At 39.9% G+C, this 20,181-nt stretch overlaps 2 protein-coding genes across 2 annotated transcripts in view; one reads left to right on the plus strand and one right to left on the minus strand.

Moving 5' to 3' along the window:
• LOC149926746 (uncharacterized) overlaps positions 1-20,181 on the minus strand; it is a 109,485-nt gene that overhangs the window by 24,259 nt on the left and 65,045 nt on the right. The gene's annotated exons all lie outside the window — the stretch shown is intronic.
• Positions 142-19,556, plus strand: LOC149926747 (uncharacterized). Its single transcript, XM_090159264.1, has 5 exons — positions 142-323; positions 10,506-10,659; positions 10,729-10,954; positions 17,317-18,562; positions 18,935-19,556. Exons 1-5 carry the CDS (start codon positions 142-144, stop codon positions 19,554-19,556), a joined length of 2,430 nt encoding a protein of 809 aa, XP_090015390.1.

Here is a 20,181-nt window from a genome sequence, read left to right on the forward strand (position 1 = left end):
ATGCTCTTTGGGTATGCAGTTCTTCATCCAATCTTGAAGCCCGGAAAGGCTCCAACTGACCCTTCCTCATACAGGGAAATCCCTCTGCTCCCAAAACCTGTCGAAAAGTTTGTCCTTTACCGCTCAGCTTGGTTCTTGGAGATGAACAAGGTCCTTCCCCCTGAGCAATCCGGTTTTCGCATGGGTCGCAGGGCTACGGATAATTATCTAAGGCTTGCTCAAGCGGCCCAATGTGGCTTAGCGACGAACCAACTTGGCCTCAGCGTCCACCATCAGGCTTTACTCTACAAGCTGCAACGCAGCGATCTGGAAGGTAATTTTCGGTGGGTGGGAGATTTTCTTCGCGGTCGCAACGCGCAAGTCAGGATTAATGGTACCCTTTTCGCTCCTTTCCCGGTCACTCGAGGTATCCCTCAGGGCAGCTCGGTGAGCCCCATCCTTTTCAGTATCATCCTCGACGGGATTCCATCTCTCTGTCATGGGGGGCTGACCAAGGTGAACACGCGGACGACATTGCCACTTGGATTTGTAGCGGTGTCTTTATGTAGATAACCCTCGGCCAAATTTCGGATTATGGCGTCACATGGGCCCTCAACCTCTAACCGCTGAAGTGTCAATACATGGTCGTTTCTCGTGATCAACGCCCTCCGGCCGATTTCTCACTAACCCTCGGACATACTCATCTGACTCGGAAGTCAGAAGGCCAAATCTAAACGAAACTACGACCAGCGTCACAGTGTGAAAGAACTCCGACCATTGTCCGCAGGAGAGGTAGTCTGGATAGTCGACCTACGACGCTAAGGAACAATCCTTCGAGCAGCGAACGAGCCCAGTTCATATCATGTGTCAACGTCAAAAGGGTCCTCCAAATGTTTGCTTTAAAAACTGGCATAATCCGGAAATCCGCGATAGTTTTAAATTAATTTTCTTCAGTCGGAAAACTCTACACAATTTCACAAATGTAGCAAAGGCCACAAAAATATTTGTCGTCTACTGCTACTAGTGTTCCTTCCGAGCAATTATTTAGTGGGGCAATGGGCAAGCATAATTTTTGATCCCCTTCGCAACCGACTTAGAGGAGAAACAGCAGAAAAGCCAGTGGCGTAATTAACGCCATGGCAGACTCCGCAATGTGGGGGGGCTTCCAACGAGGGGCCTCCAAATTGCCTTTGGGACTGTGTACAGTCCAACCGCGCGAGGCCTCGTCTAGTTTTTTTCTCTTGTCAGCTCAAGTCAATGTTTTACTTGCTTCAAATATTGTTTTATGTTCCAACAGGTGCGCCTAAAACTTTCTAAATACAACCACAATAACCGTCGCATAAATATCCAAACAACGTACGTAATGAAAGTAACATACTGAAGTTTGTAAAGTATCGAGACACGTGTTTTATAGCAGATCGTTAAACTTTGTAAATTAATAACTAAGTTGTGTTTCTGAATTTAAAGTTTTAAGGTAAGGCTAATTCGTTTGCATAATATAATCGCTGGCCTGGGTACTGTTTGTCTAGAAAATCTAAAATTTCAACTTATGCATTTGCTTGCATTTCACAAATGACAATGCTTATTGAACGAAATAATATGGACTCCATTTAGAACGATATACTCAACTGAAATCAAAACGAGTCATAGAAATCCTGTCTTTATATTTTTCAATGAAATGAGGCCGGGGCGTAGGAACCAGGATGACAATGCCCCTCCCTAGAATTTTGCTATGAGGGGCAACTAATGTTATTGCCCCTTCAACTTTTTGGTTAGTTGAAATCTTCAAAAGGTCAAATTCTCAATTTAAAAGTATAAAAAGCTTATAGAAGCTCATTTGTGTCATTTCCCGCCAATTTACATAGTAGTCAAACAGTAACACATGATTTCGATGAAGCTACACTCTTTTAAAAATTCAAAACCATTCTCATTTTATTATTGTGGATTTGTGTATCTTAAATTCATAAACGACTCTAAACACTAAAATACACTTCGTATAATAACTGTTGTAACTGTTAATGCTTTAATGACATTCGTGACCGATTACTCACTCTACATCGGGGGCTAAGCTCCTAGACCCCCGATTCGATTCTCTTTGCGCCCTCCAACTTCTAAATGGTTTCTACGCCCCTGAAATGAGGACCTCTCCCCAAAACTTGAAAGTACATCATTTCCCCCCCCCCCTCCTACTTGAAACGATGAAACCGTGGGAATTTTCAAACAGCAGATTTAATTTTTACCCTACTTTATTATGAAAATAGTAGCAATCCTTTTTTAAATTATTTTACATTAAGTCATCTAGATCGTGATTCTGGTCGGACTTAGGAGTCTGAACTCCAGACTTCCAAGTTCTACCAGAACCTTTGTTTTTATTGCTCGAGACGCTGATTTCCGTGATTTATCTTAATCGTTTCACTTAGGGCCCAAAACCATTTTTAAGCGTTTTATATATTTAACATGCAAGTACGTGTTAAATCTAATTGTAGAAGGCGATACATGTTAGCCCTAACTCTAGATGGCGATAATTGCGACTCGCCCTAATGATTATAAAGGACCCCAAAAACAGTTTCGCGGGAAGACCCCGAACCCATAGCTACGTCACTGAGAAAGCTACTATTTTTAAAATATAATTAATCAAAAACAAATTTTATATTCTAAATAAATAAATGTGGTTGATTTTATTTATCTTTAACTTCATTTGAATTGCTTGTGTATTTAACTTTAATTAATACTAAACACACTGGAACCGTTTAGGAACCGGAACTGATAAATTAAAATTTTAAGAACCGGAACCGTAACCGGAGCCGATAAAGCCAAAATTTAGGAACCGGATCCGGAACCGAGATAGTCCAAAAACGTGGAACCGTTGCATCCCTATTTTTTATTAAGAAATAATTTCCCAATTTCAAGTTTATTGGTCAAGGGTGCAAAAACTCTTACAATTTCTTGTTATGTTCCGAGGGGTTAACCACTCTTAGAAAGTCTGTACATCGATTACGCCGGATTACGCTGAGATTAGCACTGCCAAAGGCAGGGACTTCAAAGAATACGCGTAATCCCATTAGTACAGTCAAAGGTACGGCTTTGTACACCGATTACGCGGAGTGATCAAACCCTCGTTATGTCCAGACGCGATAACGATTAAAAGTAATTCCAAATGTTATAGATTTCTATTGATATTTTTCAAGCAAGGGCAAAAAATAATTGAAATGAATTGAAACTCCCATATCTTAAATAAATTTGAAAGGGCCCAAACTAAAAATAAATGAAAGATTGTGAATGATTTTGTCGCCATCTATGTTCAAAAATGGAATGATATTTTATAGAAATTTCAGAGGGAAAATATTTATAATATAGTATAGCTGCTGCAATCAATGTATAAAGATAAGAAAAAGATAGAATGTTTTTTGTGCATCTCTGCTCTCTGTTTTTCTCTGAAAACTTTATTTGTAAAATAACAAGTCAGCCCAGCCTTAATATTAGTTTCACATCGACGCATTAAAGTATCAAAGGTTAAATAGTTAAGCTACCTTCGATGTCTTAGGACGTGCAATAATAATCCAACATAATTAATTTAGAACGTTGAAAAATATTCTTATTATAACATATCGAAAGAAACTATATAATTCAAACATCCCGCCATTTATAATCCTATTATAGCATATCGAAAGAAATTGTCTAAATCAAACTTCCCGCCACTCGCCAATTATAATCCTATTCTAGAATATCGAAAGATATTGTCTAATTCATACTTTCCGCCACCAGCCATTTATAATCCTTTTCTAGCATAAAAAAGGAATTGTCTAATTCAAACTTCCCGCCACCCGCCAATTATAATCTTATATTATTTAATTCAAACATCCCGCCACCCGCCAATTATAATCATATTCTAGCAGACTTGGAATTAGCGGGAGTCTTGGGGCCAATGGCTCTTAATAAAAATCAGTGGGCTCTTAAAATAAATCATTCGAACGGGGGTTGCGGGCCACCAGGGCTCTCAATTTAATTAAAAAATATTTATTAAACATTCTACAGAAATTTCTGGAACATGATTTGTACGCCGTTTTTGAAACTCTGTTTTCCTACCCTATACGAGAGCGAGATCTAGCGTTACAAATGATTATGTGTGATATTATAATAGACTTGCTTGTTTTTAAGTTAATAAATGTTATGTAAATAACGTAACCAATTTTTATTTTCCTATTTTCCCTACCTTATTTTAATTTTTCCCCCAATTCCCCCCCCCCGCTTGGGCCAGTGGCTCTCAATAAAAATATATAATATATAATATATATAATATATAATATATAATATATATAAAAATATCACTATTTCCAAGTCTGTATTCTAGCATATCGAAAGAAATTGTCTAATTCAAACTTCCCGCCAAACTAATCCTAATAGATTTTTAATTCTTTTTCTTTTAATTATTTTTATTAATTTCAAACTTCCCACGAGAAAGACTATATAACGATTCGTTAAGCGTTATTTCAAACTTCCCACCAAAGCTCGGCGTGAATAATAGTATATTTGTTATTAATCCTTGAATTGGTTATTTGAAATTAAGCAGCGACCTGATTTTGGGCAGCTCTTTGAAAATCAGCCTCCTCAGGAGAGCATAGATCAACAGCGTGAGATCAGTGTTGCCAATGTTTAAAAGTTGAAATTTCCATTGCTGGGTAGTAAATTTCCCAGAAATTCCCACACCCCTATTTAGCTCCGCCCCCAACGAAAACTCAGCGGGAAAAATTAACTTTTTAAAATAAAATTTTATTGAAATTACAATGTTTAAACACTTTGGTTTTTAGGCCTATGCATTAATTGATTGTAGTATTAGGAGGCACCCCCTTTATATTATTTATAAAAACCAAGAACGTGGATTTGGATCTCTATTAATTCTACCTCATTGGTTACACTACGGGTAGTCTCCGTGTGAGTGCAACCGGGAGACCCTCCTTCAACTTTTGCAAACGACGGGGGAGACAAGCGAGCCGAGCCATAGCTGAACGGGCTCGTCTCACACTAAGAGCCCGAGCTTATTTTGAGACTGAGCCCAGGCTTTATTATGAGAATGATACCAACCCGAGAAGAGACCAAAACTTTGGTGTCATTTAATTTGAGCCCAAGATGAGACCATTTTAATATAGTAAATTGCTGTGAGCCTGAGCGGCGTCCAATATAATATAGTGTGCTACTACGAGTCCGAGCTGAGACCATTTTTTTGTAACGAGCCCGATATGAGACCTTTTCATTTTTAAGAGATAGTTATGTGTCCATTTTTGCACGATCATGTTCCCCTTGGCCACTGGGAAGCGCTGCCGCGCAGAGAAACATGGCCCGTAGCCGTAACGCTTTCTTTCTCACCGACACGACCAACTTTGATTACGTGCTGTTTGCGTGGTAGGTAAAGAGCGAATAGCGCGTGATCACAGTTGGCCGTGTCGCCCTTGAAGAGAGCTCTGGTGTACAAGGTTATTCACTCAATAGTTTTCTGATTGGTCCAAAGTAAACTACATTCTAGAATTTTCGAAGATTGTTGTAGTGAATTGAATACCCGACCTGGTCGCCCAGCTGTTTCGTTTGACTTAGGATTTATATATCAATATAAAAAATATATTAAAACTTCAAAAAGATATTAACAGACTGAAATGAGCCCCGCGAGTTACGCAAATTCTTATCAGACTGACACGAACCCTTTGTTAGTAACAGAAATAAGTATGAGCCCGAGACAAGCTCAAATGTTTAGGGAGAGGAATTGTGAGTTCGAGACCAGCACTTGTGTTTAGGAGATAAAAACATGAGCCCGAGACGAGCTCTCGTGTTTCAAAAAAATATTGATGAGCCCGAGACTAAGGACAAACAAAAATTTTGGTGAGACTGAGACCGAGACCAAGTCTTTGTGTGAGGCTATGAGCCTAGCGAGGCAGCGACTGCGAGCATGGTGCTACATAGCGTCCAAGCTGGGAGGCGAGCGCTCGAAACACACAAACGGGTTAGAGAAAGGACAAAATTTTCGTTGAAAACCGCAAAAAGCGCGTGGCAGCATTTTAGACAGATTTGATCGGCGTCGCGCTGGAAAATAATCGGCGGCGGCAGCGCGCCGGCTAAATTTTAAAATCGGCGACGGCATTGAAAAAAAATCGGCGCGTACTTCGACGGCGACCGGGTCTATAGCGGCCCCGGCAATCGACTGAAAATTGCGACCATAGAAATCTCATAGGTAACTAGAATGCTGCCGCCTACGGGCCGAGCTTGACGCCGGTTCGCCTTGAACCTTCAGCCAATGAGAGGCCGTAGAGTGGTTCCGCCAAGGAGGATAATAATCCTCCTTGGTTCCGTTACTATAGCGGGAGATAGGTAACGTCATTCTCTCCGGTGACATTAAATTCTTGGCAGAACCGCTCTTTGAGCTCTGATTGGCTGAGATCTGGCTTCGTCTGCCACGGCGTTTGGGCCATTTGCCAGTTACACGGCAGCATTCTAGTTACCTGTGAGATTTCTATTATTGCGACAGTGAACTATCGTCGCGAGTAGCGTGAGCGCGTGCAGGGGGCCGTGTCCCGGCTAAGGAAGAAAATTCGAAAATAGTGATGTCAAACACGATGAGAAGCGGCTCCTCTCGAGACGAACGCCCGCAACTTAAAATACCAGGTTTAAAAATAAAAAATTGTACGCGCACCGGCCTCTAAAAATATCGGAGGCACCGATCGGACCGTCGTAAAATAGAATTTTCGCAACTAAATTAGGGGAAAATTTCCACTGTCGAGAACTGGAAACCCTGTTCCTGCGAATTGCCGGCGGGTAAATTATCCGCGAAAATATGTAAGTTACTCCACAAAGAAAATGACTCGTAATTTCTATAAGAAATACCTCTACCACTACAAAATATGACATAATTCATTAATAAAGGTAGGCGCAAGATCAATACTTCCTTTTAGTTTTGTTCTATTATGAGGATGCGTAGCAGCATATGAGTATTATTATGTTTGTATATTTAAAGCTAACCCTTGGTCAGGCAGCGGCCTAAAACACTGAGAAAGTGAGAAGTGAGGAACCATTTTCATTATTTACAATTTACATTATAAGCTATGAAATACAAGTAACCTATTTTGATACCCTTCGGCGACACCTCGGAATAACTTCTCAATTATTTTAATATTTGTGCGCAGTTTTACACAATTACCCTTAAATTATATTCCGTAAAAAACGTCTTTTCTGCACTTCGGCCCAATCTACAACCGGGTACCCAAAGACGAAAAGCTTGTGTTTCGACATATTATTTCCGATTCGAAATTTGAGATGCTGCTAATATCCTTAGTAGCCGATAACAAATATTTTACCCCCGTAATTTCGCCGGAATTGGTTTTTCAAACGAAACTTTTGGAATGAAGTAGGATTACACGACAAACTAAAAAAATAAATAAATACGAAACTAAACGACGTACATAAAAATAGATGGCGCTAGCGCTACCATATTATCAATAGTAGTAGCGTCAAATAGCAAGATCTAGATAATATTAACGGATTTATTAATAATAATTACAACTATACAATAAAATTTAATATAAAAATAACATAGATAATAACGGGTTTATTATCGTTAAGTATAAATTTGTAGGATAATAATTTAATTAACTTTAAAATAAATGATATATCCAAATGTTTCGTTTTGGAAAGATTAAATATTTTAATGAGTACTATTTTATTGCTTAAATTGAGATAATGAATAAATTTACTTTAGAAATACCCCCCATTTAAAACTATTATTGTTTGATATTAATTTTTCAGATAACAAAATAATTCAAAGTTGTTCTAGCTAAAAACGTGCACATGGTTTTTGGAAAAAAAAACCTGTTAAATTAATACCTGTTTTTATTATTATAATCTTATTCAATATTTTTATATCTACTATATAACGATGAAAATAAACATTTTCGAATCAGTGTTCACCAAAACCTCGTTATAGTCATTTACTCAGTCATTCATCCTGAATAGGATTCTCCCACTTCGTCTCCCCATGGGCCAATAAAAGATATTTATCTAGGACATGACTTTCGTATTACGTCGCGCACGACGCTCCGTTTCTCTCGAGAAACGAGGACTTCTGTGATAGCATGGTGATAGGGGGTTGAAACGGGGGCTGAAACGGAACCCGTAACAATTTCAATTCAATTTCAATTTATTATTAGTTTCTATTTTACAAAGACTTGGGGTTAGATAGGGCTAAGTCAATGATGACTTGTAAGCCCTTATACCTTGTACAATTGATATTGTAAACAATAAGAATAAGCAAGATTTTGCTCACACAACAAACAAACAGAAAAAAAAAAATTACATAAAAAATTTACACTAAAAATATACTTATAACACCAAATAGAATATAACTCCAAAAACTGTGATTATAACAAAAAAAAAAATACAAAAAGTAAAATACAAAAAAGTAAAATCCAGAAAAGTATGACCAAAAAAAAAAATAAAAGACAAGCAAAGAACAAGACCACAGCAATATAAGTTTTATACTAGCAGCCTACCTTACACCTAACTTTCTAATATAATGTTTTTAAGTTTCTTTTTAAAGGAGTTGAAGCTTTCTTTTATGTCGATTTTTGTTTTTAGCTACGGCTGCGCCATCTGAGAGTAGCTGAAAAATATAAATGGCGGCAGTCTCTGGTTTTTGGCTTTTTGATTTAGGTGGAGTATTTTCACTAATAATTCGAATACAATGTTATTAACAATAACCACACTGAAAACTAAATTTTATCAATTCAATCTTAAACTCAATGCTTTAGGTTCAGGTACATCAATAGAGTAAGAATCATCATTGAAAATATTATCACAGACTGCTGCTAGGTGCTCATCAGAATGATCAGATGAGTTCATATCATTCAAAATATCACAGCCAGCGTTAATCCCCATACAATCATCTAATTTAAACATTCTATACACATAGGGATAATATTAGAATAAATAAAATAGTTCAACCAAACTATAAAATTAAAATAATATTTTATTAAACTCCTAAAAAATTATTTTCCTTCACTCTTTGTCGCCATTGCACTTTTAAAAACTGCCTCCTTAACCCTTCCCCCTCCCCAAAAAAGGTGTCACGTGGGTTGTTACTTGTTCGCGTCTGTAATTTTTGCCGATAGGGTCCTCTAGTAGCTCGGCTGTTTCACTTATTTTATTTTATTTTATTTTATTTATTTTTAATTGAGTTTATTACTCGAAGATCTATTTGATCCGAGTTTCGCGTTGCTCGAAGACCTATCGGTACGAGTTATTAGTAAGTTTTTAAATTTCTTCATTTTGTTTAGGATTTAGCTATATTATCCCTTTTAATTATGGACTTATCTACTTTTTCGCGTATTTTATCATCTGTTTCACTTACGAGGAGACGACCCGAGGTGGTTCTCACCGATTTGGTTCAAAGTTGGAGGATTGTTAGACCTAGATGTAACATGAAACCCGTTAAAGGGAAAAGTTACGCTAGGCTTCCGTTTTGCCATGGCAACCAAAAATGTTTTTGACAACAGAAAATGTAAAATAACATGCGAAAATTAGAAATTCTAAGGGTCCCCCCTTTGCAAAACTCCAATAATTCCAAAAAAAATATTTACAAAAAAATTGTAAATTTTACATTTTTGGATTACTTTGGACAAATAGGGGGGAATAAAACCATTTTGGGTGAGCTCGAGCTAATTTGAATAAATAGGTCGAAATTTTAGATATAATACAAAATATTTGTAAAACTTATGCCGTGATAACTGCCATATATTTTCGCCGATAAATCTTAAAATTGCTACATTACATTATCTGAACGATGTATACAGATTTTTAGATTTCGATAGAAAAACGACGCCATTTTATAATTTATATCCGATTAACTTAAGATTTTACGTTACATTATCTGCCCGAATGAATTTGTACTATAGATTTTTATAGAAATCCGACACCATTTTGGAAAATGGCGGATATCAATAAAACTCATCGTGCGATAAGTTCCGTAAATATTCGTCGATTAATCAGAAATTTTCTACGTTTCATTATCTGCCCGAGTTAATTAGACCTATGGGTTTTCCAATAATAAACCGACGCCATTTTGAAATATGGTGGATATAAATATACCTTATGATGCGATAGCTGCCGAAATTATTTGTCGATTTACGTGAAATTTTCTACATTACATTATCTGACCGAATAAATAAGCCCCTTACATTGTGATAGAAATCTGACGCCATTTTACAAAATGGTAGAGACATCGCGCAGAACTCTAAGCGTCAAACTGGCAAAATGAGCAGCCGAGAAGAGAAGAAACACAAGTGCACTGAGTGCGACTATGCCACGAACCGAAAGGAACATTTAATTGTTCACAAAAGAAAACATACCGGCGAGAAACCTTTTCAATGTGACCAGTGTAACTACGCATCTGCACATATAACACATTTTAGTGTCCACAAAAGAACTCACACGGGGGAAAAACCCTTTCAATGTAACCAATGTAATTTCGCGTCTGCACAAAAAAACAGTTTGCATGTCCACAAAAGAACACACACGGGCGAAAAACCCTTTCAATGTGACCAATGTAATTTCGCATTTGCAGAAAAAAACTATTTGAATGTCCACAAGAGAACACACACGGGCGAAAAACCCTTTCGATGTGACCAATGTTATTTCGCATCTGCATATAAAAACTGTTTGACTATCCATAAAAGAAATCACACGGGCGAGAAACCTTTTCAATGTGACCAGTGTAATTACGCATCTGCACATAAAACCTCTTTGAATTTCCACAAAAGAAAACACACGGGCGAAAAACCTTTTCAATGTGACCAGTGTAATTTCGCATCTGCACATAAAACCTCTTTGAATTTCCACAAAAGAAAACACACGGGCGAGAAACCTTTTCAATGTGACCAGTGTAATTTCGCATCTGCACATAAAGCATCTTTGAATTCCCACAAAAGAACACACACGGGCGAAAAACCCTTTCAATGTGACCAGTGTAATTACGCATCTGCACAAAAACCCCTTTTGAATTACCACAAAAGAACTCACACGGGCGTGAAACCTTTTCAATGTGACCAGTGTAATTACGCATCTGCACATAAAATACATTTGAGTGCCCACAAAATAACTCACACGGGCGAGAAACCTTTTCAATGTAACCAGTGTAATTACGCATCTGCACAAAGAGCCAATTTGAATGTCCACAAGAGAAAACACACGGGCGAAAAACCCTTTCAAATCAAAGTTGTTTTTTAGCTAAAAAGGTTCATATGGTTTTGAAAAACAAGCTGTTAAATTAATACCTGTTTTTATATAAAAATAAAATCTGATGTTTGTATATATCCCCTCCACCTTTTTCCCCATGTTATAATTACCGTGGCACCCCCTCCCCCCTTTTCCCATGTGATAGTTACCGTGGTACTCCCCTCCCCTTTTACTATGCGAGAATTTCCGTGGTACCCAGCGCTGTTAGACGTACCATAATTATGGTACAAATCAATAATTTTAGGTAGAAATTTGGGTTGTACCATAAATTTAGCTATGTACCATATGGTACGCTTATTTACAATAATTTTGATAGACTGTACTATAATTTCAATATTTTTTTTATATAGTATCATATTCTCAAAAAATTTCGATTTTAATAACAAAGTCATTGCACGCTTTTACTTTCTGGTGTTCTGAACACCGTGTTCAGCCCCGCTTTCTCGTAACGGCTGCGGTAGCACTGCGCCAGGCAGGTTTGCAACTTAGTCCTCTCTTGAGTCTTCTCTTTCAACCTACGGCAGTCTCAGACTTGGTCGTAGAAAAAAACATTTATCTGGCAGCCAGCACAGAGGAGAGCTAGTTCAAGCCAATTATATGAACCTTGCGTTCAAGCTTCCGTAGTTTCGCGTGGTCTGTCACTGTTGCCGGCAGTTATTTATAAAAGTTATTTACTTTGGTCGAATGACAGGTCAAGTATTTCAAGAACATGTAAATCTTTGAGGAAAACACTTAAAACGACTACAGCATTACTTATAGATTTTAAATTACCGCCAAACTAGCTAAAAACGTCATAAATAGGAGGTGCAATAATTTTGCGAAGAATTCAATAATTTTTTATCGTCGATACCATAATTTTCGTTTAAAAATCTGACAGCGCGGGTGTCCCAAACCCCTCTGTACTCCTTGAAACCCCCTGTGTCCAATGGCTGATTTACTCTCATGACGAACAAATAAAAATACGCTCGTCCTGGAGTCCCGATTTACAGTGCGAAATTCGAGCCAGTGCGAAATCCGATCCGAAATTCAAAAAACAAATTCAATGACAAAAATATACTCAATGACCTAGTATTAAGGCGAAGCGCTAGGTATACCTTCGGTGTGTACCTCCGTGTACCTTCGGCGATGCCACGTTAGAGTCGCGGAAAAAAAATTGGACGAAAGAGTTTTATTATGTAGACTAGCCGAGAAGCCCGCCTTACAGGCGGGCCCTCAGCTAGTTGTGTGTTTCGAGGCACTCCACCCCAGTACGCCCCTTAACCCCTTTTCCCCATGGGATAATTACCGTGCCACCCTTTACCCCGTAGTCAAACCACCGCAGTAAGGCACCCTACCCTTTTTACCCATGCGATAATTTCCGTGGCACCCTTTTCCCTATAGTCGAACCACCGCAGTAAGACCCACTCCCTTTTTTCCCATGCGATAATTTCCATGGTACCCTTAACCCCATAGTCGACCTCCCCCCGTAATGCCCCCTCCCCCTTTTCTCATGCGATAATTTCCATGGTACCCTTTTCCCCAAAGTAGAACCACCCCAGTAAGGCCCTACCTCCCCTTTTTCCCCATGTTATAATTACCGTGGTACTCCCCATTTTCCCATGTGATAATTACCGGGGTACTCCCCATTTTCCCCATGTGATAATTACCGTTCCTCCCCTTTTTTCTCATGTTATAATTACCGTGGTACTTCCCATTTTCCCATGTGATAATTACCGGGGTACTCCCCATTTTCCCCATGTGATAATTACCGTTCCTCCCCTTTTTTATCATGTTATAATTACCGGGGTACTCCCCATTTTTCCCATGTGATAATTACCGTTCCTCCCCTTTTTTCTCATGTTATAATTACCGTGGTACTTCCCAATTTTCCCATGTGATAATTGCCGGGGTACTCCCCATTTTCCCCATGTGATAATTACCGTTCCTCCCCTTTTTTATCATGTTATAATTACCGTGGTACTCCCCATTTTCCCATGTGATAATTACCGTTCCTCCCCTTTTTTCTCATGTTATAATTACCGTGGTACTCCCCATTTTCCCATGTGATAATTACCGTTCCTCCCCTTTTTTCTCATGTGATAATTACCGGGGTACTCCCCATTTTCCCCATGTGATAATTACCGTTCCTCCCCTTTTTTCTCATGTTATAATTACCGTGGTACTCCCCATTTTCCCATGTGATAATTACCGGGGTACTCCCCATTTTCCCCATGTGATAATTACCGTTCCTCCCTTTTTTTCTCATGTTATAATTACCGTGGTACTCCCCATTTTCCCATGTGATAATTACCGTTCCTCCCCTTTTTTCTCATGTTATAATTACCGTGGTACTCCCCATTTCCCCATGTGATAATTACCGGGGTACTCCCCATTTTCCCCATGTGATAATTACCGTTCCTCCCCTTTTTTCTCATGTTATAATTACCGTGGTACTCCCCATTTTCCCATGTGATAATTACCGTTCCTCCCCTTTTTTCTCATGTTATAATTACCGTGGTACTCCCCATTTTCCCATGTGATAATTACCGGGGTACTCCCCATTTTCCCCATGTGATAATTACCGTTCCTCCCCTTTTTTCTCATGTTATAATTACCGTGGTACTCCCCATTTTCCCATGTGATAATTACCGGGGTACTCCCCATTTTCCCCATGTGATAATTACCGTTCCTCCCCTTTTTTCTCATGTTATAATTACCGTGGTACTCCCCATTTTCCCATGTGATAATTACCGGGGTACTCCCCATTTTCCCATGTGATAATTACCGGGTTACTCCCCATTTTCCCCATGTGATAATTACCGTTCCTCCCCTTTTTTCTCATGTTATAATTACCGTGGTACCCACTTCCCCCTTTTTCCCATTTGATAATTACCGCGGTACCCTTTTCCCCATAGTAGAACCACACCAGTAAGGCCCTTCCTCCCCCTTTTTCCCATGTGGTAATTACCGTGGTACTCTCCTCCCAATTTCCAATGCGAGAATATCCGTGGTACCCTTTTCCTCGCAAAAATTACTAAAACTGGCAGTCGTACCAAACCCCCCAGTACCCCTATAAACCCCCTGTATCTAATGGCTGATGCATAAAAGCCACGGGAGTAACATATGCCGAAAGAGCCACGGGACTTTCAAATCGGAAGGACCTCGAAACCCCCCACCGTTACCGAAACCAAAAGTAAATAGGGGGAGAAAGTCTATCACTGCCTTCAGATTTTACCTTCCACCATGCTTGATACCCTTTTTAAAGAGCTAGTGATCACGCGATATTTCTAAACAATAAGGATAGCACATTACGCGCGAAGTAGTGCATTTGTGGTATTCCGGTCCGCGTTCAAGATGAAAATTTTGAATTTTATTCCCTGGCAACCATGTCACCGCCTCGCTATTTCAAATAGTCTCTCTGTCAAATGCTGACCATTATTTCCTTCGATAACGGTTGATTTTAATTAATAATTACTATATCAATTGTAAAATAAACAATAAAAGCTCGTAGCTATATCTATTATTTCAGTTAAACTTGCAAATTGTTAGGCCTTAACATCGTAGATATACCAATTAGTCCCAATCTCTGCTCTTAGATGGCGCGACGCTCTCCACGATTTAAGTGAGCGTTTTTCTAGTTACGGTTTATTTCTTTTCAAAAGTCGTGTTATTATTTTTAAAATGTCGCATTTTAGTTTCTATCATATATCAACTTTATTTAGGAACTAAATTAACCAAATTATCGAAAGCAAAAGCTTAATATTCACGTATGTTATAGATAACTATTTTTCGTCGTGGCGGAGTACAACCGGTACCTTTGTGACCCTGTAAAGAGGGAGGCGAGGGGGAAGTAATTTCCGAAGTACAAATATTTTACCCCTCAAATAAGACGTCGTGCGGTTTGACCCAAGCACGGACTGTAAATTTTAGAGGACCGGTATTCCCGAGGTATTTTACGCCCCGTTCACCGATCAGGCTGACGGTAGTCGCTCAAGGTCATAAAAAAAACTAAAGCGCGTCTCTTTCGGTCGGCCAGATTTCCAGATAACATGCGGGGGGGGGGGGGGGTCTATCTCTATGCGTGGTACAAATGACCTTGACGGACTCTCTCTCTCTAGTTCGAAGTGATTGATGCTCGGGGAAACCAAAATTCTACAGGGGAAGGCTACGCTTTACTCGTCCTCTAAAATTTACAGTCCATGACCCAAGTGCCAGACTTTCTCCCCCTATTTACTTTTACTGAAACTCACAGACCTTCTGAAACTACCCCATACGATCCCCGCCCCTTCCCCCCTCCGAAATTCGCGGCGGAAACAGAGATAAAATTTCGGGTGTATTGCGGGTTGGGACAAACACGGCCCAACTCTCAGGGGCGACAGATTTTGAGAAAATAGATAGTCGAACCACGGACTGTAAAATTTAAAGTCCGTAGTCGAACCACCTCAGTGAAAGGCTTTTTCCTCGCCGACCCGCCTTCGCCTTCCTTACTGACTAACCAAAAGCTCGAACGACGATGACGAAGTGGTTTTTATAATATAGATACTCAATGACCTAGTATTAAGGCGAAGCGCAACGACCACGGGTTATACACAGAGAAATTACCTTCGGCGATGTCACGTTAGACCCGATTTCTGAAATATACCCAATGACCTAGTATTAAGGCTAAGCGCTAGGCACACCTTCGGTGTGTATCTCCGGGTACCTACGGCGATGCCACGTTAGAGTCGCGAATGAAAGTCAGAAATAAATGCGACGAAAGGGGCTTAGAGTTTTATTATGCAGATATATTGGTTTGTTACCTTCTATGCACGCCCAAGATAATTGTTCGATTCACACGAAATTTGGCCTGTGGCATTGTGGCCCCGGCCGTCAGGTTACAGGGGCGTCTTGAGATTGCTTACCTTTGTAGTTTTTGAACACGGGACCAATAACCGGTGACCGCAAGACCGAAACCCCTGACCTCACGCTGTCAAGAGACGCGGGTTTTAAGATACACGGGAGTTTATCTCTCTGGCTCTAATTGCCTCACTTAGCTGCTGCGTGGCACGACCTTCGACCCTTTTCGCTCGCGTTCGTTCTCTTTTCTCAGCCCCCCCCCCCCTCCCCTCTCTATCTGTGTCACGCAGACACCTTTGCCCGGGCCGGATTCGTTCCACGCACACCGATAATACCAACCGATATGCCATTTGATTTTAAACGCCTGCAATTTCCAATCAATCTTAGCTTCGCAATGACGATTAAAAAAGCGCAAGGAAAGTCACTTAAAACTGCGGGAAACCCATGATTTATGTGGCGTGCTCAAGAGTTGGAGCTGCAAATAACCTGTACATACTTACTCCAAACGGAGAAACTAAAAATATTGTGTACAAAAACGCTTTATCATAATTACATCTTAAACTAATCAAAGAAATCAAATATAAGTTAATATTACAAGATATGATATTCTGCACTATTAAACGTTTGCAATTTAATAAAATGCCTATTTACTATTTAAAAATAATTTAATTGGCATATTTAAAGTAAAGTGCATTTGGTTCCCGTTTTCTATCCCGAATTTACTCAACTAGAGGCCGGGCTTCTCAGCTAGTCTACTATTTAACGATGAAAATAAACATTTTCGAATCAGTCATTCATCCTGCTTAAGATTCTCCCACTCCGTCTCCCCTAGCTTGGTCGTTAGACTCACCCCAATTCAGGTTCTGGGATTCTGCGAATTGACACGAACATTAATAGAAAATCCGTATAATCAGTTAAAAGGCTTATAAAATCTTATTTAAATAATTTCCTAACCAAGGCTCAGTTTAAATATCCTTCCTATTATTTACCCAAATATTCATACAGTGATACCCAGGCACCGATTAAGCCATTCTAAAATGTATTTAAAGTTATCAAAATGTAACAACTCGTGCCTTTTTCAATTTGAAAACTAGAAAGGTTAATTATTTCTCATATTTTTTCCTTTATTTCGATTATTTCTATTATTGGACCTCAAATTTCCTTCGTTCCTCTGGTGTCAGTTAACAATATTCAGTTTCATTTATCACTTTCAGAAGGGGTGACCGCCGAATCCATTTCGTTGTTGGTAATCTTGGAATCTTGTTTTGCTACAAATCCTGCCAGTCGTAGCAGCGATACATATTCCGCAATCTATAAGAGACATCGCGCAGAACTCTAAACGTCAAACTGGCAAAATGAGCAGCCGAGAAGGGAAGAAACACAAGTGCACTGAGTGCGACTATGCCACGAACCAAAAGGGACATTTTATTGTTCACAAAAGAAAACATACCGGCGAGAAACCTTTTCAATGTGATCAGTGTAGTAAAGGATTTTCACGAAAGTGCAAAATGATTTCCCATAAAAGAACACACACGGGCGAAAAACCCTTTCAATATGACCAGTGTAATTACGCGTCTGCCCGAATAGACCTATTGAATGCCCACAAAAGAACTCACAAGGGCGAGAAACCTTTTCAATGTGACCAGTGTAATTTCGCGTCTGCACGTAAAACCAATTTGACTACCCACAAAAGAACTCACACGGGTGAGAAACCTTTTCAATGTGACCAGTGTAATTATGCGTCTGCCCGAATAGAGCTATTGAATGCCCACAAAAGAACACACACGGGCGAAAAACCTTTTCGATGTGACCAGTGTAATTACGCATCTGCACAAAAAAACAATTTGAATGTCCACAAAAGAACACACACGGGCGAAAAACCCTTTCAATGTGACCAGTGTAATTACGCATCTGCACTTAAAATACATTTGAGTGTCCACAAAAGAACTCACACGGGCGAAAAACCCTTTCAATGTGACCAATGTAATTTCGCGTCTGCACAAAAAAACAGTTTGGCTATCCACAAAAGAACTCACACGGGCGAGAAACCTTTTCAATGTGGCCAGTGTAATTTCGCGTCTGCACAAAAAACCAATTTGGCTATCCACAAAAGAACTCACACGGGCGAGAAACCTTTTCAATGTGACCAGTGTAATTTCGCGACTGCACAAAAAAACAGTTTGGCTATACACAAAAGAACTCACACGGGCGAGAAACCTTTTCAATGTGACCAGTGTAATTTCGTGTCTGCACATAAAACCAGTTTGGCTATCCACAAAAGAACTCACACGGGCGAGAAACCTTTTCAATGTGACCAGTGTAATTTCGTGACTGCACGAAAAAACAGTTTGGCTATCCACAAAAGAACTCACACGGGCGAGAAACATTTTCAATGTGACCAGTGTAATTTCGCGTCTGCACAAAAAACCAATTTGGCTATCCACAAAAGAACTCACACGGGCCAGAAACCTTTTCAATGTGACCAGTGTAATTTTGCGTCTGCACAAAAAAACAATTTGGCTATCCACAAAAGAACTCACACGGGCGAGAAACCTTTTCAATGTGATCAGTGTAATTTCGTGACTGCACGAAAAAACAGTTTGGCTATCCACAAAAGAACTCACACGGGCGAGAAACATTTTCAATGTGACCAGTGTAATTTCGCGTCTGCACAAAAAACCAATTTGGCTATCCACAAAAGAACTCACACGGACCAGAAACCCTTTCAATGTGAACAGTGTAATTACGCATCTGCACAAAAAATACATTTGAGTGCCCACAAAAGAAAACATACCGGCGAGAAACCCTTTCAATGTGACCAGTGTAATTACGTGTCTGCACATAAAAACACTTTGAATGTCTACAAAAGAATTCACTCGAGAGAGAAATCATCTGGATGTCCAAAGCGCGGATACCACGCCAGATTTGCTATACATTTAATTCACCACGAAAAAGCGCGTCACGCTCAGACGGCAAGGTTACACAAGTGCTCAATTTGTGACCAAAATCTCGCCACAGAAGGAACCCTCCGAGCTCACCTTCGAAGTGGCGCTTCGACCAGTCACGAACCAGATCCACGACCCCGAACTTCGTCACGACTACGGCTGATTGAGAGCCTTTGTTGTCAATGGGGAATTATTCCTTGCTCGGTGCAGCTACGACGCCTGACCTATGAACAAATTCAATCTTGCACCGAAAAAGTCGACTTCGCCCACGTCGTACAACCTGAAATTCCCAACCCTGAGGCGGACCAAACCGCGACCCTACCGGTTAAGAGGGAAGTGGTCCCTGGCACTGAAAGCCTCTCAGTCGATATCAGCACCATCAAAGAAGAGCCCTTTTATGACTTCCTGGAGATTGTGGGTGTTCCGTCAGTCGTCAAATTAGAAGAGTTGGGACATCGGCCAATTGAGGATAACAACCAGAGTGTCTCAATGAACGCGGACACTCTTGTCAAGGTCGAATGCGGTTCCGAAGAAGATAACTTTTGAATTGTAGAACCAAACTTACGAAACACGTGGTTTTTCTGTCATTTTAATTTCATCTTTTTATATCTTCCCCACGAATTAAGACATAGCCCAAGACGTGTTGGTTTTTCTGTTCTTTTCCGACATCGTTCATAAATTCAACGAGATTGCTTGCTTTTTAGTTTTACACGAGCCTAGTATAGGCTAGAGTAAAACTCCCGTAGCCTCTACAGGCCCCGCAGCCGCTAACATGCCGTTTTCTAACGCCACGGGAGAATCCTGCTATAACGCTCGCAATTAAACCAGGAAGGGAAAGGCCGTAGAAAGCTAGCCATATAGGCGAAAACTATTCGCTAGTTTTCGAGTAATTTTTAGAAAATAGCGAGCAACTTCAAAATTCAGTTTGGCTGTTATTGTATGGAAGAAGTTGGTAGTTTGAGGTAAAAAGTGTACTCTTTTCGTCACAAAGCAAGCGAATAGTTTCGGCCTATTATTCTATAGTTCTACCATAATTTCGCCCTTAAAATTCACGCGCCTTCGACAACCAGCAACCTAGCAAGCCGGGAATCGGCGATTCTTTGGCGTTTTCGTCCGCACACGGTTTCCGCAACAGCGCTTGCTTCTCGCTTCCATTCGGGTGGGGGAAGGC

This window comes from Leiobunum rupestre, chromosome 9, assembly GCF_980474605.1.
Source record: "Leiobunum rupestre chromosome 9, qqLeiRupe1.1.hap1, whole genome shotgun sequence".
Classification (NCBI taxonomy): Eukaryota; Metazoa; Arthropoda; class Arachnida; order Opiliones; family Sclerosomatidae; genus Leiobunum; species Leiobunum rupestre.